This window comes from Brassica rapa, chromosome A04, assembly GCF_000309985.2.
Source record: "Brassica rapa cultivar Chiifu-401-42 chromosome A04, CAAS_Brap_v3.01, whole genome shotgun sequence".
NCBI lineage: Eukaryota > Viridiplantae > Streptophyta > Magnoliopsida > Brassicales > Brassicaceae > Brassica > Brassica rapa.
In genome coordinates this window covers 1,614,802-1,636,432 of record NC_024798.2, presented here as the reverse complement: position 1 = coordinate 1,636,432, position 21,631 = coordinate 1,614,802, and the positions used below count along the sequence as shown (strand labels likewise).

Below are 21,631 nucleotides of genomic sequence, written 5' to 3'. Positions count from 1 at the left end.
TATATATATAAATTATGTATATTTAAAAAAAAATTTAAGATATTATATATTGAGTAACTGAATAAAAGCTGAATTTCTTATCTTGAAAATCAAATATTTATATTTTTGTCTTCATGTTGTACTCATATTTATAACTCATTATGTTTTTAAAAAACTTAGTTTTAATTAATAAACGAATTTAATAAATTAAATTCATCACCTATAATGTTCTGTAAACTATATTTGAAAACTCTCTAAAATTATATTTTAAGCATAATATTACTATTATTTAATTTAAGTTATTTTAAGCATAATATATGCTAAACCAACTTAAATTATATTTACAATAGGACCATCCTAAACTGGTTAATAAACCAAAAACAATACTAAACCAACATGAACCAACACCTGATTTGGCGAGGAAGGAAGTGTTTCGGGATAAACGCTTGAATGATTATTAACTGTAATGGTTTGATCATGAAAGAGTTAGTACGAATATTAACAATAAAATTATGGATTTGATTAATTTAAATTTGTAAGAATACCTTTGAGTCTATGAAAAGCAATTCAATTCCAATGAATAAGTTTGGTTTTTGAAAGTTGCGGGTTTCCCAACAATGAATCCACCTAACAAAAAGTTCGTTGTTATAAAAAATCTCTTTCAAGGTCATTAAAGGTTTTTGGGACGGCAAGAGTTGATGGTGGAATCATTTTTTTGCTCGAGTGCTTTGAAGTTTTCCTTGATAAAGTGAGGTTGATGTTGATGGAATAATGAGTTTTATAGGGACTTTCTTGATGTAAAACTATACATTTTTATTTTTTTTTGCTAAATGTGGTATTTCCATTTTTATATAATTTACTATCATTTTAAGATAGATGTACATTTTAAGATCGATGATTAAAGCTTAATGTACTTTTTTCATTTTTTAAAATGTTTATTTCCATTTCTTATATTTTTTATTTACGTAATATCTATATTTTATATTTTAAAATAGATATTTAAATCTTAATGTACTTTTTCCATTTTTTTAAATTGTGTATTTACTTTTATCATATATTTTATATTTTAAGATAGATGTTTAATGCTTAATGAACTTTTTCCATTTTTTAAAAAAATTGTGTATTTACTTATTATTATATATATAATTCATATATTATATATTTATATTATTTACTTATTATTTATTTTCCTGTATATGTATTTCCATTTCTTGTACTTTTTATTTACTTAATATCTCTATTTTACATTTTAAGATAGATGTTTAAATCTTAATGTACGTTTTCCATTTTTTTTAAATTGTATATTTCCATTTGTTATACTTTCTATTTACGTAATATCTATATTTTAAATTTTAAGATATATTTTTAAATCTTAATGTAATTTTCCATTTTTTAAATTGGGTATTTTCTTATAATATATATTTACTTATTATTTATTTTTCTTTATATTGTGTATTTCTATTTCTTATACTTTCTATTTACTAATAGTTTTATAATTTAATATAGATTTACATTTTAAGATAGATGTTTAAATACTAATGTACTTTTTCCATTTTTTAAATTGTGTATTTCCTTTTCTTATACTTTCTATTTGCGTAATATCTATATTTTATATTTTAAGATAGATGTTTAAATCTTAATATACTTTTTCCATTGTTTTTAAGTTGTGTATTTTTTTTTCTTATACTTTTTATTTACTTAATATCTATATTTTACATTTTAAGATAGATGTTTAATATTTAATGTACTCTTTCCATTTTTTAAAAATTGTGCATGTACTTATTATTGTATATATAATTCGTATATTTATATATTTATAATATTTACTTATTATTTATTTTTATATATATTGAGTATTTCTCTTTCTTATACTTTATATTTAGTTAATATCTATATTTTATATTTTAAGATAGATGTTTAAATCTTAGTGTATTTTTACATTTTTAATGTAAAACGGCAATGTTTAATAGAAGAACTTGGACAAATAGTCAAATAGTTATATTTATGTTTTTTTCATTTTATATAAAATGGTAATGTTACATTATGGAGATAAGCCGCTTTTTTTTAGTGAAAAATGGAAATCTAACATATGTTTAATGTAGTTTTTCCGTTTTTTTTATGTTGTATGTTTACATATTATTGTTATTTTTAAATATAAAATGGTAATCTTACATATGTTTAATGTAGTATTCCCATTTTTTTTATGTTGTATGTTTTCATATTATTTATTATTTTCGAAATTATATATAATGTTTTTTTTGCAAAATAGTAATTTTACATTATGGAGATAAACCGTCTTTTTTTTAGTGAAAAATAGTAATCTTACATATGTTTAATGTAGTTTTTCTATTTTTTATGTTGTATATTTACATATTATTTTTTTAAAAATTAAAAATGTAAATGGTAATCTTACATATGTTTAATGTAGTATTTCCATTTTTTATGTTGTATGTTTACATATCTATACTATTATTTGCGAAGTAAATTTTTGGAATCAAGCTCTCACGTTAAAAGTTAGAGCGGTTAATATCGTTTATACCCTTAATAAATTTTATATATAATTAATTATATAATCAAAAACGAAATTTTATTAATAATATTATTTTTTTAAAAAAAATAAGATAATTCTTATATATTGTGTTGTTTTCTTAAAACATTTTTCAATTATAAAATTTAAAAATAAAATATAAAACAATTATAATAAATTCAATGGTTAAAGTCAATGTTATCTTTAATAAATTTTAATTAAACATACATATTTAATTAGATTTTTTTCACATATATATATATATTTTTGATTTAATTTTTTTGAAAACATAAATAATAAGTTATTATGCTGGTTTTTGAATTAATAAAAAATAAACTAATAAATATTTGTAAACGATTAAGCCCGCATATGCGGGCAAGACACCTAGTATTTATTATCTTCAAAATTATATATAATGTTTTTGTTTTTTTATAAAACAGTAATGTTACATTATGGAGATAAGCCTTCTTTTTTTAAAGTGAAAAATGGTAATCTTACTTATGTTTAATGTAGTTTTTCCATTTTTTATGCTGTATGTTTACATATTATTAATAATTTTTGAAAATTAATAATATTAAAATGTAAAACTATATTTTATGCCACGTGTCATCTTTCGGGAGAAGTTTTTTTTGCTGATGTGGACGCTCTATGGAGCCTCAAAAGGTCCCTTTTATTAGTATAGATGGTACATGCTCTCGAGAATTCTTAATGACTTTTATTAATGGTATTATGTCATATTGACTTTTATTAATGGTACTTTTATTTGCAATATTAGAATTCTTTATTTGTCTTAATTATTATCTATTTATTTGGAAAAAATGTTATTTTGCAACAATTTCCTTTTGATTAACACCTCATAAATAGTTGGAAAACCGACATTAGATCACTTGACCATCTATTTATGTATATTGCGGAAGATAGTTTAGTTACATTGTTAATAATGAATAGTTACATGTGTTTCAAGGAAAAATGCTTGCAAAACAAGCAAAGTAAATCACCTAAGGACAACGTAAACACAACAACACCCTTTTCTTTTCTCAGCGATAAAATTAGAATTCTTATTTTGTCTTAATTATTATCCATTTATTTGGAAAAAAAATGTTATTCCGTTAAGATCATAGACCTCTTGATTCTTGATTACTCAATCATTGCAATTTTCAGAAATAATGGTGAAGACGCCAGTTGAATTTAAATGCAAAGGAACCACAAGGAAGTCTCCTAAAAATCAGAAAAGATCATTCTCTTCAACATAGTTACAACATCAAATTTCTGAACATAATCTCTTCACTAAGACCATAAAATAAATTGCAACTTTTTCATAATAACACATATCAACCCGGCGCGTAGCGCCGGCACACTACTAGTAATACTTTAAAATAAACATTCAATGTATTATTAATTAAATGTAGCTTGTTTTTACATGAAAACTATTTTAGTTATTTTCTTTTTGACATCAAACTCTCTAACCGAACCACAGGGTTTGACTAGGTCTAACTAGAACAAAAAAAAATGCGCCAAGTCTTCTTGCTCACGGTTCGTCGTCTCCGGTCATCGTGACTAATCGTGGCAACTTCAAATCCGACTCTTCGCGACTGAGCTATTGTATTTATACGCATCGCACCTGAAAAGTTCTCTCTTTTCACTCACCTCCTGCATGAGCCTCACCCATGGAGATCTCTCCAACCCCAACAACCGTCTACTTAGCTTACGCAACGCCTGCCGAAAAGCTCCCACCTTTACGAGAACCAAAGCTCTCCACGCGCTTTCCATCACGTTATGGTACACCCTTTATCAGCCCGTTTACATCTGCAACAACGTCATCTCTCTTTACACGGAGCTCGGCGAGATATCACGTGCAGCCAAGGTGTTCGATAGAATGCCTGAGAGAAACACAGCTTCCTTCAACACGGTCATTAGCGGGTTTAGCAGATCCGGGCACGCGGAGAAAGCTTGGCGCTTGTTTTCTGAGATGAGGGAGTCTGGGTTTTCGCCGAGTCAGTTCACAGTTGGTGGTTTATTGTCTTGTCCGTCGTTGGATGTTCGTGTTGGAACTCAGTTGCATTGTTTGAGCTTGAAGTATGGTTTGTTTACGGCGGATGCATATGTAGGTACTAAGCTGTTGTGTTTGTATGGGAGGTTTGAGTTAATGGAAAAGGCGGAACGGGTGTTTGAAGATATGCCGTTGAAGAGCTTGGTGACGTGGAACCATATGATGTCTTTGTTGGGGCGTGGTGGGTTTTTAAAAGAATGTATGTTTCTCTTCCGTGAGCTTGTTGCGACAGGGGAGTGTTTATCTGAAAGCTCTTTCTTGGGCGCTCTGTCAAGTGTTAATGACTTGGAAACTATTAGACAGTTGCATTCCTCAGCAATGAAAATAGGGTTAGATTGTGAAACTTACATCGTTAACTCTCTTATCAGCGCGTATGGAAGATGCGGCGACACAGATATGGCAGAGAGAGTTTTTGAGGAGGCAGCTTCATGGGATGTAGTGTCATGGAACGCTATAATTGGTGCAACGAACCCGTTAAAAGCACTCAAACTCTTTGTAAGTATGCAACAGCATGTGTTTTCCCCGAACCAAGGTACATACGTTAGTGTTCTTAGCGCCTCTTCTCACACGCAGACGTTGAGTTTCGGACGCCAGATTCATGGCACACTGATCAAGAATGGCTGCGAGACTGACATATACTTGGGGAACGCATTGATAAACTTTTATGCTAAATGTGGTAGTCTCGAAGATTCACGCCTATGTTTCGATTCTATACGTGACAAGAACGTTGTTTGTTGGAACACACTGCTTTGGGGTTACGCCAATAGAGACGATCCAGTCACTCTCTCGTTGTTTCTCCAAATGCTTCAAATGGGTTTCAAGCCAACTGAATATACTCTCTCCACAGCTCTCAAACCCTGTTGCGCCATAGAGATACAACAGCTGCACTCCGTTATTGTGAGAATGGGATATGAAGATAACGACTATGTCTTAACCTCTCTTATGAGATCCTACGCCAAGAATCAGCTGATGAACGACGCTCTTCTTCTGCTGGACTGGTCTAGCGAGCCGTCTTCTGTAGTCCAATTGAACATTGCCGCTGGAATATACAGCAGAACAGGGCAGTACGATGAATCGGTGACGCTGATCTCGATGCTAGAGCAACCCGACACTGTATCTTGGAACATTGCTATTGCAGCTTGGTCTCGTTCTGATAATACACACAGAGAGGCTACAGAGATTTTCAAACACATACTCCAAACAAACATCCGCCCTGATAACTTCACATACGTTAGCATCTTAAGCATTTGCTCCAAGTCCTGCGACTTAACGCTCGGAAGCTCTATACACGGCCTAATCACAAAAACAGATTTCAGCCGCGCCGACACGTTTGTATGCAACGTGTTGATCGACATGTATGGGAAATGCGGAAGCATTACGAGTGCAATCAGAGTGTTTGAAGAAACAAGAGAGAAGAACGTCATTACATGGACGGCGTTGATCTCTTCTCTTGGCATTCATGGATATGGACATGAAGCGTTTGAGAAGTTTAAGGAAATGGTGTCTCTGGGTTTTAAGCCAGACTGCGTCTCTTTCATCTCTATCCTAACTGCTTGCAGACATAGGGGTATGGTAAACCAAGGAATGGAGTTGTTTCGGAAGATGAAGGATGATTATGGAGTAGAACCAGATATGGATCATTATTGTTGCGCCGTTGATCTTTTGGCTAGAAACGGGTACGTGAGGGAAGCTGAGCAGCTGATTTCTAGAATGCCTTTCTCTGCAGATGCTAGTATATTGCGTGCTATTCTTGATGGTTGGAATAGATCTGCAGAAGAAAAGCGAAGCACTCTCAATTTCGTCTCTGCACAGTAGTTTCAGAAAATTTCAGGAGAATTTGTCTTTATTTTTCTCTAGTTGTTTCTCCTGCAATTCACATGTTGCGTAATGTGTATGGTCATGGTTCTAAAATCGGTGCAGACGGCAAAATTATAACTCAACCGAAGATAATAATTTTCTTAAAATTCAATTTATACGATGCAAATCGGTTTAAACCGTTGTAAATCAGTTACATCAAAATTAAAACTGATATGATCTAAATAAATTTTAATCTTTTAAACTAAACAATAATATTAGTATAAATCCACAATTTTGTATAACTTCTTATTTTGTATATCTAATATAATAGAGAAAAAGACTAGAATAGCACCAAACCAAGTTTTTGTTCCCAAAATAGCACTCAAGGCTCAAAGTCACAAAAATAGGTTTCATTAAAGAGGTAATATACACTTATACCCCTTGGGTTAATTAATCCAAACCTTAGGGTTTAGACTTAAGGGGTGGGGTTTTGGAATTAGGGTTTAAAATTTTATAAAAAATAAATAATAAAATAAAAAATAAAAATTTTAAAAACAGTTTCAAAAAGTATTTTTAAATTATAAAAAGAAAATTTGAAAAAATAAATAATTTTTTTTTTTGAAAAAATAAAAATTTTGAAAAAAAAATCTAAAAAAAAATTATAAAAATTTAGAATCTGAAAACATATAATCTGAAACTATAAAAAAAAATTAATTTTTTTTTTTTATTTTTTTTTTTATTTTTTTTTTATTTTTGTTTGTTTATTTAATTTTAAACCAAGGGTATTATAGATATTTTACTCTTTAATGAATCTCATTTTTATGACTTTCTCCTTCTAGTGCTATTTTTGAGACATAAACTTTAAAATGTGCTATTATTGACAATTGCCCAATATAATACATCAAACTAATTTTATAATTGAACTCAAAATTCTAAATAATATCTTATAAAAATAGAATAAATTAATAATTCGTTAACACCTAGATTTCTTCTAAATCCCAAATAAATCCGCCAAACCAGTAATCATCTATTTACCGTTTAGCTATTTTTTGAACATTGTGTATGGCGAATAAATGAAAAGACTTGAAAGTATCTCTATCTAATCACAAGTTCAGAGAAATAGTCTTTGTATGCAATTGTACAGAAGGTGGACTCTCTCTCAAAAGCAAACAACCCAAACTTTGATCAGTCACATTACTTATAAAAACGATGCTTTATGTATGGTAAAATACTTAATGGTTAACTCAAATCAGCCTGCGGCTTGGAAATCTCCAAAGTCATCATCTGGTGCATCTTCAACCCCTGTTTCTTTAGCTTCTTGGTCTTCTTTCTTCTCTACTTCTTCTCGCTTTGTATCTAGATCTTGTTGTTCAGACGATCTTTGGAGGCTAAGGCTTGATGGGGACTTCGGTGTGGTTGCCGCAGGAGAAAGCGGTCCAGGAGGTGGAGGCGGTGGGATGATTGGAGGAATGGTTTCTATTGACTTGCCCTTATCCTCCAACGAGAGATTGCTCAGACTCTTCTCTACCAATTTAGTCTTTGTGTCCTTTTCGTTCCTCTGTTTCAATCATTACCATGTGAAGAAAGAAAACAAGAAGCTTGCAGAATAATAAGTGTAAGTCTTACGTTTTTTAGTTGAAGAACAATGGTTTCTCCTTCCTTTAAGCTGTAATCAACAGATGAAGTGTTCTGAAAGTGTTGTTCCATCTCTTCTGCTGTTTTCTTCTTGTTCAAGTACCTTTTACCAAAGAGAGAGAGAGAGAGATTCAGAGATAATGTAGTTGTTCTAATGTCTGAATAGAAGTGGAATGTTACTTCATGTGGTCATGTAGTGCAGCTTGGACGTCATATGCCTCAGTTCTCTCCCTGAATCCAAGTCCAATAAAAGCATGACGAACACGACCACCTGCAATGCCTTCAAATAAGTATACTCGAAAACAACTTTACATCTCGATATATCTATTATGTGGTCAGTACCTATGTTTTCTTCCACACGGAGAACAAAGTATCTACAAGACAAAAACAGAGCTTCCATGTTAAAGACCAAGTTTAAGTTCTATGGTTCATTTTATTTTTTAGTTACCTGCTACTGTCGATTACGGCTTCTACTGGATGAAGTTCACCATCTCTTAGAAAGGCCTGAGCGTAAAGTTCTCCTGTGGTTTTATCTACAAGTTTGATAATGCACTCTTCTCCTTTGCTCACCACTTTCAATGCTCCTTCCCATGCCCATTTGTTCACGTCCCACTCATCCGCTCTGCAAAGATCAATTATCTAAAAGGTATCAGCGAATGTCTACCAATGCATCTTTGGTCTCAGGAGCCAAGTTGAGCTGATTAAAAGCAAATGTACTTCGAAAAGCGACTATATTGATACAAATTAAGGTTGAAAAGACACTCCTACTAACTTCAGGAACTGGTTCAATAAGTTTGTTCGGAGTTATCGATCAAGCAGAAACAAGGGTTCTCAAAGAATCTCCTAACTACACATTAGAATGGCTTAGACATTTTCTGTCATGGAGGGAAGAAATAACCTGTAGGAAGCTGCGCTTTTCCTTGGAGGTATCTGCATACACAACACGAAGACGAGCTCACTTGCTGTAACATTCCCCCAAAGTAACAAACACAGTACAAAACATAAACCGTAGAATAAAACGAGCCCATCAAGCTCCATTGGTAATAAATTTTCATGTAATTTATGCAATAATGATCTCAAACAGCTAATATGATTGCAGAGACCCCATCAAGAAAGCATCAAGCTTGACACTGCTTAAATTAAAATACTTTAAACCAATAATCCTTGAGAATCTGTTATACGAATAGAACCTAATCAAGATTAGAAATTTCAAATACCCATCTCATTATAACCTAATAAAGGTTAGAACTTTTACCAAATAAACATAGCATTCAGGCACTTGGAAGAGAGGAATCTCTATAGCTTCCCTCTCCTCGTTTTCATCGACGGTCACAGGATCAGTGGAAGATCTCTTCTCTTCCTTAACATTCGACGAAGACGAAGCTTGATCCATTCCAAGAACCACTAGAGAAGAAAACCCAGATGACTAAATCGATCAACCCACCTCGTAGAATCTATAAAGTTAAAGTCTTTCGTTTGCCCTACTGTGATCACAATCTCACGAGTCGAAGAAGACGAAGTAACGCAGAGGTTTCGCGTTAGTTGTAGTCCACCCGATCCTCTTAACTTTATTTTAATCCTGACCGTTGATTGTTTGTGACTCCTGATATAGACTAGACACGTGTGTATTGTCCACCGCTGGGAAGTCAACATTAAAGGAGTTGATGCACCAAACTAATGAAAGAACTTTGAGATTTCGGCCTTTTGGACCTTTAAACAGTTAACAGGCCTTAATGAATGGGCTTTATCATTCCTCGGCCCAACTCGGGATTAAATTCTTCCGTCCACTTCTATCGGAGCTTCCCTTTACCACCCAATCTTTAAATCTAGACCGTTCATTGTGTTGTTGACCTTTGTGACTCCTGACATAGACTTGACACGTGTGTACGCCCACCGTTGAGAAGTCAACATTGAGTAGTTGATAGACCAGCCAAGGGTTGACATAACTACCTCGTATACTATTATCAGTACACACATCCTCCTATGTACTACTTGTTTTTTTTTGTTCAAATGTACTACTTGTTAATTCTCAATTGTTCCACTGATTGCGAGAGTTGGACGGATCCGAATATCCGAAAATTTCAGAGTATTTAGATCCGGAGCCGTGATTTTAGTCTTTGGATTCAGATATCCAAATTCGTATATTGTCTATTGATTGTATTATTTGCAGATATTCAGACTGATATCTGAATCCGTATAAAAAATATTTTAAAAACTAATAATAAGATTTTTTAAAAATACATAAATTAAATATTTATACAATATTTAGAAACATATATACATGCATATAATATTATAAAAATAAAATATAATATTATAAAACTTATTGTACGGATAAATATTAGTATATCAAATATAATTAATAATAAAATTAAAAATTTAATATATTTTTAAAACCTAGGTCCAGATATCTGGATCATAGATTTTACTATCCGGATTCAGATCCGGGATCCTAGAAATTCTATCTTCATAACGGATTCAAAACAAATTTCAAATCGGATATAGATCTTGGATAATTATTTCCAACCCTACACTAAACTAAACTATCGAACTAACAAAACTACATTTAATTAACATAATCGCAATTTGTTTAAGAATATTATCCAATTAGGTGTTTTCTTGCACCATATGCATTGATAATGTTTTTAAATTTAAATTTTATTTAAATTTTTTTTATTGATATTGTGGATTTTATTATTTTCTTACTAGTATTTTAATATAAATTTAATTTAAAAATATAAATTAAGACTAAAAATGATTATATATTTAAAACTATAATCTTAGATAGATTTATCTATTTCTATTGGTTAAATATATTAAATTAACTTGTATTAATAAAATTGATATAAAATTGTATAATCATCAAAAATTAAAACTAAACCATATTCATAAAATTTATAGATTTATAAAAGAAACTAATGATTTTACGAATAAATTTATAATTTAAAAAAAATTGTAATTTTTTTTTGAAAATTTTAATGATATTATTTTATAATTATAAAAATATAACTAAATAATATTTCGAAATTTATGATGTCATATTTGAGTATATATTTTAGTTAATGATTATGTATGAATTATTACTATATTCAATAAACTTTACCAAATATATAAATCAATATTAAAATTTAAATATAATGTATGAGTTATTACCATATTTATTTTTTTACAAAAAATATAAATTAACATTAAATGTACTTATCCATATCATATTTAGCAATAAACCATGTCACCAATTTTAGTAGCCATGTAACATTTTTTTTTTCAAATTGATTGTTAAGAGAACACGTGGAAAAACACTTTTCAAATAATGTCTAGGGGTTATACTTAAATATATCAATTATATTTACATATAATATCCAAAATATATCCAAAATACTTAAAATAGTTAAAATTATCCAAAATACTTCAAATAGCGAAAATTAAATATCCAAAATATCAACAAAAAATATTCCGAACACCAGAAATACCTTAAAATATCTACAATTTTCCATTCTAACATATAAACCATACTAAAATTTATGTTAGGTTTAGATATTTAGCATACATTATTTAAATTTATATGTTATATATTATTATTATTTGAACTATAACGATGTTAAGGTATATTGGGAATTTTAATTTGTTTACATAATTTAAATAGATATATGAACCCAAACTGAAAACTTAAATATCCGAACCGAATCCGAACCAAAATTTATAAATACTAATGAGCTTAAATCTTTTATCCCAAAAACTTCAAATTTGAATAGATCCAAAACCGAATCCAAATAGGTACCCCAAATGTTCCTAGTTAGATCTCTCTTAATTTATCTGTGTTAATTGTTAACTGAACACAAATTAAAATTTCATGTACCAGAATAGACAAAATGATTAGGTGGAATAATAAACTGGGTAACAGAAAAAAACGAATTTTGAGTAGGTAAAATGTTTTTTAGTTCAGAGTATTTCTCTGGAACTTCTATTTATTTAACAAGGTAACTTTCAAGGTACATGAATGAAATCTATTTTTATGATTTAATTTCGTTTTGTTTCGTTTACCTTTGAAATTTATTGTCAAAAAGGATTTCGAACTGCAAACATATATAATTTTACATAGACACTACTAAATGAAACCTATATTTTTTTGTTAATAGAATAAATAAACTGTAGTTAAATAGAATTGCTATATATTTTTTCACACATATATATTGTCTTTAACATTTACATCTGTTTATAAAAGTATATATCATATATGGAAATATGTTTTTAGTAGAATTGAAAATTTGAAACATTGTTACTGGTAAAAATATAAAGCAATTAGATAAAGGAGGGGAAACAATTAATAATAAAAAGACAAATAGAACTGATGCATAAAAAATGGAATAGTGACAAATATATATAAAGAATATCCTTACATAAAGTTCTTAAATTTAGGTTAAATTATATATCATATATTTAAATTAATTAATAAGAAGGCAAAAAAGAAAGGTAATTTAAATTACCTTATATTAGCTACCAACTCAAACAGCATGATTGTCTAGGATAGCGAATCCCGACCATAGATCTTCACTTCAGGGAAGATCCAGGGACAGAGGCAGAAGAGTTTGTCTTTAACATTTACATCTGTTTATAAAAGTATATATCATATATGGAAATATGTTTTTAGTAGAATTGAAAATTTGAAACATTGTTACTGGTAAAAATATAAAGCAATTAGATAAAGGAGGGGAAACAATTAATAATAAAAAGACAAATAGAACTGATGCATAAAAAATGGAATAGTGACAAATATATATAAAGAATATCCTTACATAAAGTTCTTAAATTTAGGTTAAATTATATATCATATATTTAAATTAATTAATAAGAAGACAAAAAAGAAAGGTAATTTAGATTACCTTATATTAGCTACCAACTCAAACAGCATGATTGTCTAGGATAGCGAATCCCGACCATAGATCTTCCCTTCAGGGAAGATCCAGGGACAGAGGCAGAAGAGTTTGTCTTTAACATTTACATATGTTTATAAAAGTATATATCATATATGGAAATATGTTTTTAGTAGAATTGAAAATTTGAAACATTGTTACTGGTAAAAATATAAAGCAATTAGATAAAGGAGGGGAAACAATTAATAATAAAAAGACAAATAGAACTGATGGATAAAAAATGGAATAGTGACAAATATATATAAAGAATATCCTTACATAAAGTTCTTAAATTTAGGTTAAATTATATATCGTATATTTAAATTAATTAATAAGAAGGCAAAAAAGAAAGGTAATTTAGATTACCTTATATTAGCTACCAACTCAAACAGCATGATTGTCTAGGATAGCGAATCCCGACCATAGATCTTCACTTCAGGGAAGATCCAGGGACATAGGCAGAAGAGTTTGTCTTTAACATTTACATCTGTTTATAAAAGTATATATCATATATGGAAATATGTTTTTAGTAGAATTGAAAATTTGAAACATTGTTACTGGTAAAAATATAAAGCAATTAGATAAAGGAGGGGAAACAATTAATAATAAAAAGACAAATAGAACTGATGGATAAAAAATGGAATAGTGACAAATATATATAAAGAATATCCTTACATAAAGTTCTTAAATTTAGGTTAAATTATATATCATATATTTAAATTAATTAATAAGAAGGCAAAAAAGAAAGGTAATTTAGATTACCTTATATTAGCTACCAACTCAAACAGCATGATTGTCTAGGATAGCGAATCCCGACCATAGATCTTCACTTCAGGGAAGATCCAGGGACAGAGGCAGAAGAGTTTGTCTTTAACATTTACATCTGTTTATAAAAGTATATATCATATATGGAAATATGTTTTTAGTAGAATTGAAAATTTGAAACATTGTTACTGGTAAAAATATAAAGCAATTAGATAAAGGAGGGGAAACAATTAATAATAAAAAGACAAATAGAACTGATGCATAAAAAATGGAATAGTGACAAATATATATAAAGAATATCCTTACATAAAGTTCTTAAATTTAGGTTAAATTATATATCATATATTTAAATTAATTAATAAGAAGGCAAAAAAGAAAGGTAATTTAGATTACCTTATATTAGCTACCAACTCAAACAGCATGATTGTCTAGGATAGCGAATCCCGACCATAGATCTTCACTTCAGGGAAGATCCAGGGACAGAGGCAGAAGAGTTTGTCTTTAACATTTACATCTGTTTATAAAAGTATATATCATATATGGAAATATGTTTTTAGTAGAATTGAAAATTTGAAACATTGTTATTGGTAAAAATATAAAGCAATTAGATAAAGGAGGGGAAACAATTAATAATAAAAAGACAAATAGAACTGATGCATAAAAAATGGAATAGTGACAAATATATATAAAGAATATCCTTACATAAAGTTCTTAAATTTAGGTTAAATTATATATCATATATTTAAATTAATTAATAAGAAGGCAAAAAAGAAAGGTAATTTAGATTACCTTATATTAGCTACCAACTCAAACAGCATGATTGTCTAGGATAGCGATTCCCGACCATAGATCTTCACTTCAGGGAAGAACCAGGGACAGAGGCAGAAGAGTTTGATCAGAACTCCCCTCTGTAACCACCTCCCGCGAAATCACTCGCGTTAGAGGGAGAAGCGAAACAAGCAAAGCCTATTATCCTTCTCTCGGGTCTGTACCAATATAACTTGCTCGAACCCTGGTGGGACTCTCTCTTCATGCCGAGTCTCTACCATGTATACTGGGTTCGAATTGGTGTCATAACTCGTAACTCAATTCTACTTAAACTTAAAATAAACCGGGTTTGAATTGAGAATACATCACGCAGTTGATAGACCAACCAATAACAATACGTTAAGAAGCCTTATGGGCCATAACGAATGGGCTTTAGACACATTATAGATCCATTGTAGTAATTTATTTTATTTTAATTATTTAATTAAATATTTACCACTTCGTCGTCTTGAGTAGAGAGGTGTGTGCTTGTTGTCTCTCCACCCTAATTAGCAATAATACACTGTGAGACTCAAAATGGCGGCTGCGACTTCATCCATCGCTCCTTCCCTCTCATGCCCACCTTCTTCTTCTTCCTCCAAAGCCCTCAGGTCATCGAAAGTCTCAACCTTTGCTTTCCCCAACATCGGTTTCACCTTCTCTGCTTCCAAGTCTCTGAGGTCTCTCACCGCCGCCGTCTCTGGAAATGGCACCGGATCTTCCCTCTCCGCGAGAATGGTCGCTTCTTCTGCGGTCAGAGCCCCTCTTTCTCTAGACTTCGAGACGTCTGTGTTCAAAAAGGAGAAAGTATCTCTTGCTGGTCACGAAGAGGTTCTTATTCTATAAAGATCTTCTCTTTTGGTTTAATCATTTGTGATAATTGCTAAATATTTGTGTCTTTTTTTTTTTTGCTTATGTTTGTTTTAGTACATTGTGAGAGGAGGAAGGGACTTGTTTAAGCATCTCCCTGATGCTTTCAAAGGGATTAAGCAGATTGGTGTCATTGGCTGGGGTTCTCAGGTAGTTTTTTTTGTCTCTTGTCTTATAATGTCTGAACCTTTCCTTAATTGTGTCCTTACTAAATTGCTGTGCTTTGATTTGTGATTCATTACTTAAGAAGCAAAGCTTGTAACTTAGATTCTTAGATTACATCATGTGAATTATATTAGTCATGGAATTAAAATTCATGTATTTTCTTTTACATGCTTTCGAGTTTGAAGGAGAAAAATGAAATTAAAACTCATGTATTTTATTTCTCTTGTGTGTTTTTATTGTGCTAAACACACTATATGCATTTGCAGGGACCTGCTCAAGCTCAGAATTTAAGGGATTCACTTGTGGAGGCAAAGTCTGACATTGTTGTTAAGGTAAAATCCCCAACGGATTTTTGTTGGCTTCATACTTTTGTTTTATTGGATTTATCTTTGTTTTGTTATGTTACTTTGAAGGCTGTACCCTGACTTGGTTTCTTTTATTCTTTTCTTCCATGAAAATGTAGATTGGTCTTAGAAAGGGCTCTAAATCGTTTGAGGAGGCACGTGCTGTTGGCTTCACCGAAGAAAGTGGTACTTTGGGTGATATATGGGAAACTATCTCCGGCAGTGATCTTGTATTGCTTTTGATCTCTGATGCTGCTCAAGTAAGTGCATTTCACAATCTTGAATTATCTTGAAATTTTTTTAAACTCTAATGCGTCCTGTTTTCGCTCGCAGGCTGATAACTATGAGAAAATATTCTCCCACATGAAACCAAACAGCATTCTCGGTTTGTCACACGGGTTCTTACTGGGGCATTTACAGTCAATGGGACTTGACTTCCCAAAGAACATCAGCGTGGTAGCTGTTTGCCCTAAAGGAATGGGTCCATCTGTGAGAAGGCTTTATGTCCAAGGCAAAGAAGTCAACGGTGCTGGAATCAACGCCAGTTTTGCTGTCCACCAGGTTTTCCATCTCTCTACAGCTAAAGCTATTTATACCTTCCTATGTTCATTCTTTAGGCCTTGAATAATCCGCCTACTCCCTAGATATAGCTAAAGCACTTTATACCTTCGCGTGTTCATTTTTCTCATATCTGTTTGCAGGATGTTGATGGTAGAGCCGCAGATGTTGCTCTAGGATGGTCAGTAGCACTTGGTTCGCCTTTTACCTTTGCTACTACTCTTGAGCAAGAGTACAAGAGTGACATCTTTGGAGAAAGAGGTGCGTTGAGGCCTCACTTTTATAACTGTCTTTCTATTCTCAATCCCATGCCTGAAGGCTGAAACTTATCTTCAATCTTTTTGTTTGTTAAATAGGTATTTTGCTTGGTGCCGTTCACGGAATCGTGGAGTCTCTGTTCAGAAGGTACACCGAGAACGGAATGAGTGAAGACTTGGCCTACAAGAACACAGTAGAGTGCATCACAGGAAACATTTCTAGAACTATCTCTACTCAGGGAATGTTGGCTGTCTACAACTCCTTGTCCGAAGAAGGCAAAAAAGATTTCGTGACTGCCTACAGTGCATCCTTCTATCCTTGTATGGAGATTCTCTATGAGTGCTACGAGGACGTAGCAGCTGGCAGCGAGATCAGGAGTGTTGTCTTAGCCGGTCGTCGCTTCTACGTAATAATAAGTCCTCTCTCTTCTTACATTTACTCAGTGTGATGGTAATATCTTGGCTTGTAACAGGATAAGGAGGGCTTGCCTGCCTTTCCAATGGGAAAGATTGATCAGACAAGAATGTGGAAGGTCGGTGAACGTGTCAGGAAGTCTAGACCAGCTGGTGACTTGGGTCCGTTGTATCCCTTCACTGCTGGAGTTTACGTTGCCCTTATGATGGCTCAGGTATGTATGCATGTCTTTTGTTTATGTTTAGTTTGGTTTTGGTATTAAAATGGGCAAATCTCCAAAATAACACCTTTCTAAGTTTATATCACAAAAATAGCACTCAAAAACTAAAATGACCAAAATAGCATTTTATCTTTTGAAAAATTTAAATTTTTTTATTTTTCAAAATTTGAAATCTTATCCCCAAAACCTCACTTCTCAACTCTAAACCCTAAAATCTAAACTCTAAACCCTAAACCCTAAATTCTAAACCCTAAACCCCACCCATTGAGTGCTATTTTTGGGACTTTTGGCCTTGAGTGCTAGTTTGAGAACAAAAACTTGATTTAGTGCTATTTTGGTATTTTTCTCTTTTAAAATCATATACAGTAGACACATTAATACTCATAAATTAATAAATTATTTCATCTACACCAAATAACATAATAATTTCTAAAATTTAACTAATATACTTAAAGTAAAATCAACTATTTTTTTTTATAAAAATATATTCTAAATAGAGAATTCAAAAAAACTTTTTCGTAAATTAATAAAATACCATAGTTTCAACTTTATTAATTTATTGTTTTTAATCTTTTTATTTGGTCATTGGAAACATTAAATCTTGTTTTTGTGATCTTATGTAGATCGAGATCTTGAGGAAGAAGGGTCACTCTTACTCAGAGATCATCAACGAGAGTGTGATTGAGTCTGTTGACTCTCTAAACCCGTTTATGCATGCCAGAGGAGTGTCATTCATGGTGGACAACTGCTCGACCACTGCAAGATTGGGATCGAGGAAATGGGCACCGAGATTCGACTACAATCTGACTCAACAAGCTTTGGTGGTTGTGGACAATGGTGCACCGATCAACAAAGACTTGATCAGCAACTTCTTTGCTGATCCAGTCCATGGTGCTATTGAGGTGTGTGCACAGCTCAGGCCTACCGTCGATATCTCTGTGCCTGAAGATGCTGATTTCGTTCGACCAGAGCTGCGTCAGTCCAACTGAGTGCAAGGGTTGTTAAACTTATCAGTTTCTATGAAAATGTAATCGTGTTTTAAAAAAATGACGAGAGCTTTTGGAAGTTGTAGGCGTGAGAATGTTTTGTTTGAATGGTTTGAATAAATGATGTTTCTTTGGAGTTCCACATGTGATGTTCTCTCTCTGCTTTCAATAATGATGTCTCTTGTGAATGTTTAGTTTGGAGAGATTAAAAGAACTGTAGCTCTTCCTTTACTTGTTGAAGATACATGAGAAAATGAATAAAGAACTTTCAAGAGGTTTAGATTCAGAGATGATCAGTGTGGTGAGAGCACAATGATTTGGTCTCTCTCTTTACTGTGAAATGAAAGAATCTAAATTATAAGAATCACATGTAATGGACATTTTCACTATATGTTGTCTTTTTCCCTTTCCCTCCATTTAAAAAAAAGTTGAATAACATACATTTTCATTATACAGTGGAACTTTTATAAATTAATAATGTTAGGATTACACTAAAACTATATTTTTTTATTAATTTATAAATATATTAATTTATTAATATACTAATTGAACCAAAAACTCAATTTGAAGTATAAAATTATATTATTTTATAGAGATTTTTAGTGTATATTAATTTATAGAGTATTAATTTAAAGAGGTTACTGTATGTAACCACTTCAAATCATCATCAAACCGACTAAGCGATGTTATATCTCCATTCGTCTAACACCTTGTGCTTGCGATATCCATTAGTACATTTCTACAAGGCGAGACCACATGTTCTTATGCTCAACCTTATGTTGTTACATAACGAGATATGGTTTTTAAACTGGGTATGTTTCGCCTATAGGTGGATGTGGACGAGAGCTTGGCATTGGCGAAAGCAGAGAGCATCAAGAAAGTTCCAACGTTTAAGATATATAAAGAGGGAGAGAAAGTGAAGGAAATGGTGTGTCCTAGTCACAAGTTACTTGAGGACTCAGTTACACATTTCCTCTTATAAGAAATCTTTCTTCTCTTGGCTTGACTTCTGTGTTTATATAGAGTGGCATCTATAGAGCTTAGAAGTTATAACGACTTGGCTTTTGTGTTTTAATAATGTTAGTAGCATCCAATGAAGTCAACACTGTTATATGATTCCAATAAGTCAATGTGTATACGTTGTTGCAATTTGAACTTTCTAGTTTCAAACATAAATGCAATTTGAACATTTTGAATTGGTTAGGGGACAGAGAACACACAATTTTTTTTTGAAAAAGGTCGTAACGTTTGATTTTTCTGTTGAAGAACATGAAATAAAGGCAAACAGCTTTATAGTAAACAGTGCAGTGCAGTGTGTACCAAACACTAAATGTTAGTATTTTATAGTCTTTTATTTTATTGATGCTGAATCCCTTTTGAAGTATTTGTTATATGCTCATTTGGTTATCATAGATATATCTATCCTTCTATACTTGTAAAATTTTAATTACTTGAAAGTTAAAATTTACAAACTAGTACAAAAATCAAATCAAAATACTAAGAATCTTAACCTTTTAATCATATCATTATAATAATCCCATCTCAAACTGTCAATTATCATTACATATAATCTCATATCAAATCGAATTATCAATCTGTTCCAGACATATCTCTACCATCAATGTTCCAAAACGAAATATTTTCAAAAACAGAGAGAGAGAGAGAGAGAGTTAAAAGAGATTTTGACCACTAAAAGAGACAAATCACAAAAATACAACCATGGTTAAAATTTGAGCCCATAAGTTCAAAGAAAATGAATTACGGGCCGAAAGAGTCAGGCCCATTAACTACCAGGGCACAGAATCAGCAACGTATAAATCTTTAAATCACACCCTTCTTCCCTCTCTCCCTCTTCCTTAAAACCCTAATCTCAATGACCACCACCGTAGCATCGCCGCCGCACCACCCAGAGGAACTTGTTCCATCTTCAAGAGTAAGCCCCAAGACCGTCGACACCGCCGTCACCGCTCTACTCAAATGGAGAAGCGAGAAATCAAAAACAGAGAAGCCACAGCTCCTGGAGCAAGACGAGTTCATCTACCTAATCATCACCTTAAAGAAAATCCCCCAAACAAACCGCACGAAGCCTCACCGCATCCCCCTCCCTCACCCTCTCATCAACACCTCCGAAGACTCCTCCTCCTCCTCCTCCCCCGAGCTCTGCCTCATCATCGACGACAGGCCTAAAAGCGGTTTAACGAAAGAAGACGCGAAGAAGAAGATCGAATCCGATAACGTCCCGATCACGAAGATCCTCAAGCTCTCGAAGCTCAGGAGCGATTACAAGGCCTTCGAGTCGAAGCGCAAGCTGTGCGATTCCTACGAGATGTTCTTCGCGGACCGGAGAGTGATCCCTCTCCTGCCGAGGCTGATCGGGAAGAAGTTTTTCACTTCCAAGAAGTTACCAGCAGCTGTTGACTTGAAGCATAGGAACTGGAAGGAGCAGGTGGAGAGGGCGTGCGGGTCGGCGATGTTCTTTGTGAGGACGGGGACGTGTAGTGTGGTGAAGGTTGGGAAGTTGTGTATGGAAGGGGGTGAGGTTGTTGAGAATGTGATGGAGACTTTGAGTGGGGTTGTTGAGGTGTTGCCGGGGAAGTGGAAGTATGTTCGGTCGTTGCATTTGAAGTTGGCGGAGAGTGTGGCGTTGCCTGTGTATCAGAGTGTGCCGGATTTGAAGATGAAGATTGATGGTGGGAATGGGAAGAGTGTTGTTGTTGTTAAGGAAGAGGGGGAGAAGAGTGGTGTGGTGAAAGGGGAGAAGAAGAAGAAGGGGAGGATTCATGAGGTTAGGTATATGGATAGTAATGTCTCTGAGGTGCTTGATGATGATGAGATTGGTGATGTTGAGGTGAGTAATGAGGTTGTTGAGTCCGGTGGTGGTAAGAAGAAGAAGAGGAAGAAGGTGAGTGAGGTTGCAGAGGCTGAGAAACCTAAGAAGAAAGTGACCAAGGCCAAGGGGAAGGTGAAAGAGAATGAGTTAAAGCCGAAGGAGAAGACAAAGGTTACGAAACAAGAGTCTTTGACGACACCTAAGAGGAAGAAGAGTGTGGTTAGAAAGTAAGGAAATGGAAGATCTTCATGGTTTTTGCTTATGTTTTTTTAAATTGTAGTGCTGATTACATTGTGTTGTCTTCCATTTCTTGTACTGATGCTTCTCTTGCATGTGGAGGAAACATACGCCTGTTATCAGTTTTGAACCTTTATTATTTGACTTTCATTATAAACAAGTGTTTCAATATGCTCACGCAAGGTTAGGTTAACACTCCAAACTTTTTACTAGAAGGTGTCTCATGGCAAACTTTTAGCCACAACATGAACTATCAAGTCTATGATTTTGATATATAAA

At 32.6% G+C, this 21,631-nt stretch overlaps 4 protein-coding genes across 4 annotated transcripts; 3 read left to right on the top strand and 1 right to left on the bottom strand.

Moving 5' to 3' along the window:
- The first annotated feature begins 3,248 nt into the window (after positions 1-3,248).
- Positions 3,249-6,560, top strand: LOC103862972 (pentatricopeptide repeat-containing protein At3g58590). The gene has a single exon (XM_009140701.3). It carries the CDS (start codon positions 4,161-4,163, stop codon positions 6,369-6,371), a length of 2,211 nt encoding a protein of 736 aa, XP_009138949.1. The 5' UTR covers positions 3,249-4,160; the 3' UTR covers positions 6,372-6,560.
- An 838-nt stretch (positions 6,561-7,398) lies between these two features.
- On the bottom strand, positions 7,399-9,519 carry LOC103862971 (uncharacterized protein At1g03900). The gene is made up of 7 exons (XM_009140700.3): positions 9,244-9,519; positions 8,887-8,918; positions 8,437-8,610; positions 8,331-8,362; positions 8,169-8,259; positions 7,980-8,091; positions 7,399-7,911 (listed from the first exon to the last, which is right to left on the bottom strand). The coding sequence occupies exons 1-7, from the start codon at positions 9,379-9,381 to the stop codon at positions 7,603-7,605; spliced, it is 888 nt and encodes a 295-aa protein (XP_009138948.1). The 5' UTR covers positions 9,382-9,519; the 3' UTR covers positions 7,399-7,602.
- A 5,488-nt stretch (positions 9,520-15,007) lies between these two features.
- On the top strand, positions 15,008-18,511 carry LOC103862970 (ketol-acid reductoisomerase, chloroplastic). The gene is made up of 9 exons (XM_009140699.3): positions 15,008-15,301; positions 15,398-15,490; positions 15,772-15,837; positions 15,969-16,109; positions 16,183-16,410; positions 16,551-16,668; positions 16,764-17,071; positions 17,138-17,293; positions 17,923-18,511. Exons 1-9 carry the CDS (start codon positions 15,008-15,010, stop codon positions 18,286-18,288), a joined length of 1,770 nt encoding a protein of 589 aa, XP_009138947.2. The 3' UTR covers positions 18,289-18,511.
- Positions 18,512-18,750: 239 nt separating this feature from the next.
- LOC103862969 (ribosomal L1 domain-containing protein 1) lies at positions 18,751-21,523 on the top strand. The gene has a single exon (XM_009140698.3). The coding sequence runs from the start codon at positions 20,159-20,161 to the stop codon at positions 21,344-21,346; it is 1,188 nt and encodes a 395-aa protein (XP_009138946.1). The 5' UTR covers positions 18,751-20,158; the 3' UTR covers positions 21,347-21,523.
- The last annotated feature ends 108 nt before the right edge of the window (positions 21,524-21,631 follow it).

What these genes read in the sequence shown, in the direction of transcription:
- LOC103862972 (XM_009140701.3), top strand. Translation starts at nt 4,161, where the DNA reads ATGAGCCTCACCCATGGAGATCTCTCCAACCCCAACAACCGTCTACTT.
- LOC103862971 (XM_009140700.3), bottom strand. Translation starts at nt 9,381, where the DNA reads ATGGATCAAGCTTCGTCTTCGTCGAATGTTAAGGAAGAGAAGAGATCT. An exon ending in GCCGTAATCGACAGTAGCAG is followed by an intron (nt 8,363 to 8,436) that starts GTAACTAAAAAA and finishes TTTGTCTTGTAG; the next exon opens with ATACTTTGTTCTCCGTGTGG. An exon ending in TTGTTCTTCAACTAAAAAAC is followed by an intron (nt 7,912 to 7,979) that starts GTAAGACTTACA and finishes TGATTGAAACAG; the next exon opens with AGGAACGAAAAGGACACAAA.
- LOC103862970 (XM_009140699.3), top strand. Translation starts at nt 15,008, where the DNA reads ATGGCGGCTGCGACTTCATCCATCGCTCCTTCCCTCTCATGCCCACCT. An exon ending in TCATTGGCTGGGGTTCTCAG is followed by an intron (nt 15,491 to 15,771) that starts GTAGTTTTTTTT and finishes ATGCATTTGCAG; the next exon opens with GGACCTGCTCAAGCTCAGAA. An exon ending in TAGCCGGTCGTCGCTTCTAC is followed by an intron (nt 17,072 to 17,137) that starts GTAATAATAAGT and finishes GGCTTGTAACAG; the next exon opens with GATAAGGAGGGCTTGCCTGC.
- LOC103862969 (XM_009140698.3), top strand. Translation starts at nt 20,159, where the DNA reads ATGACCACCACCGTAGCATCGCCGCCGCACCACCCAGAGGAACTTGTT.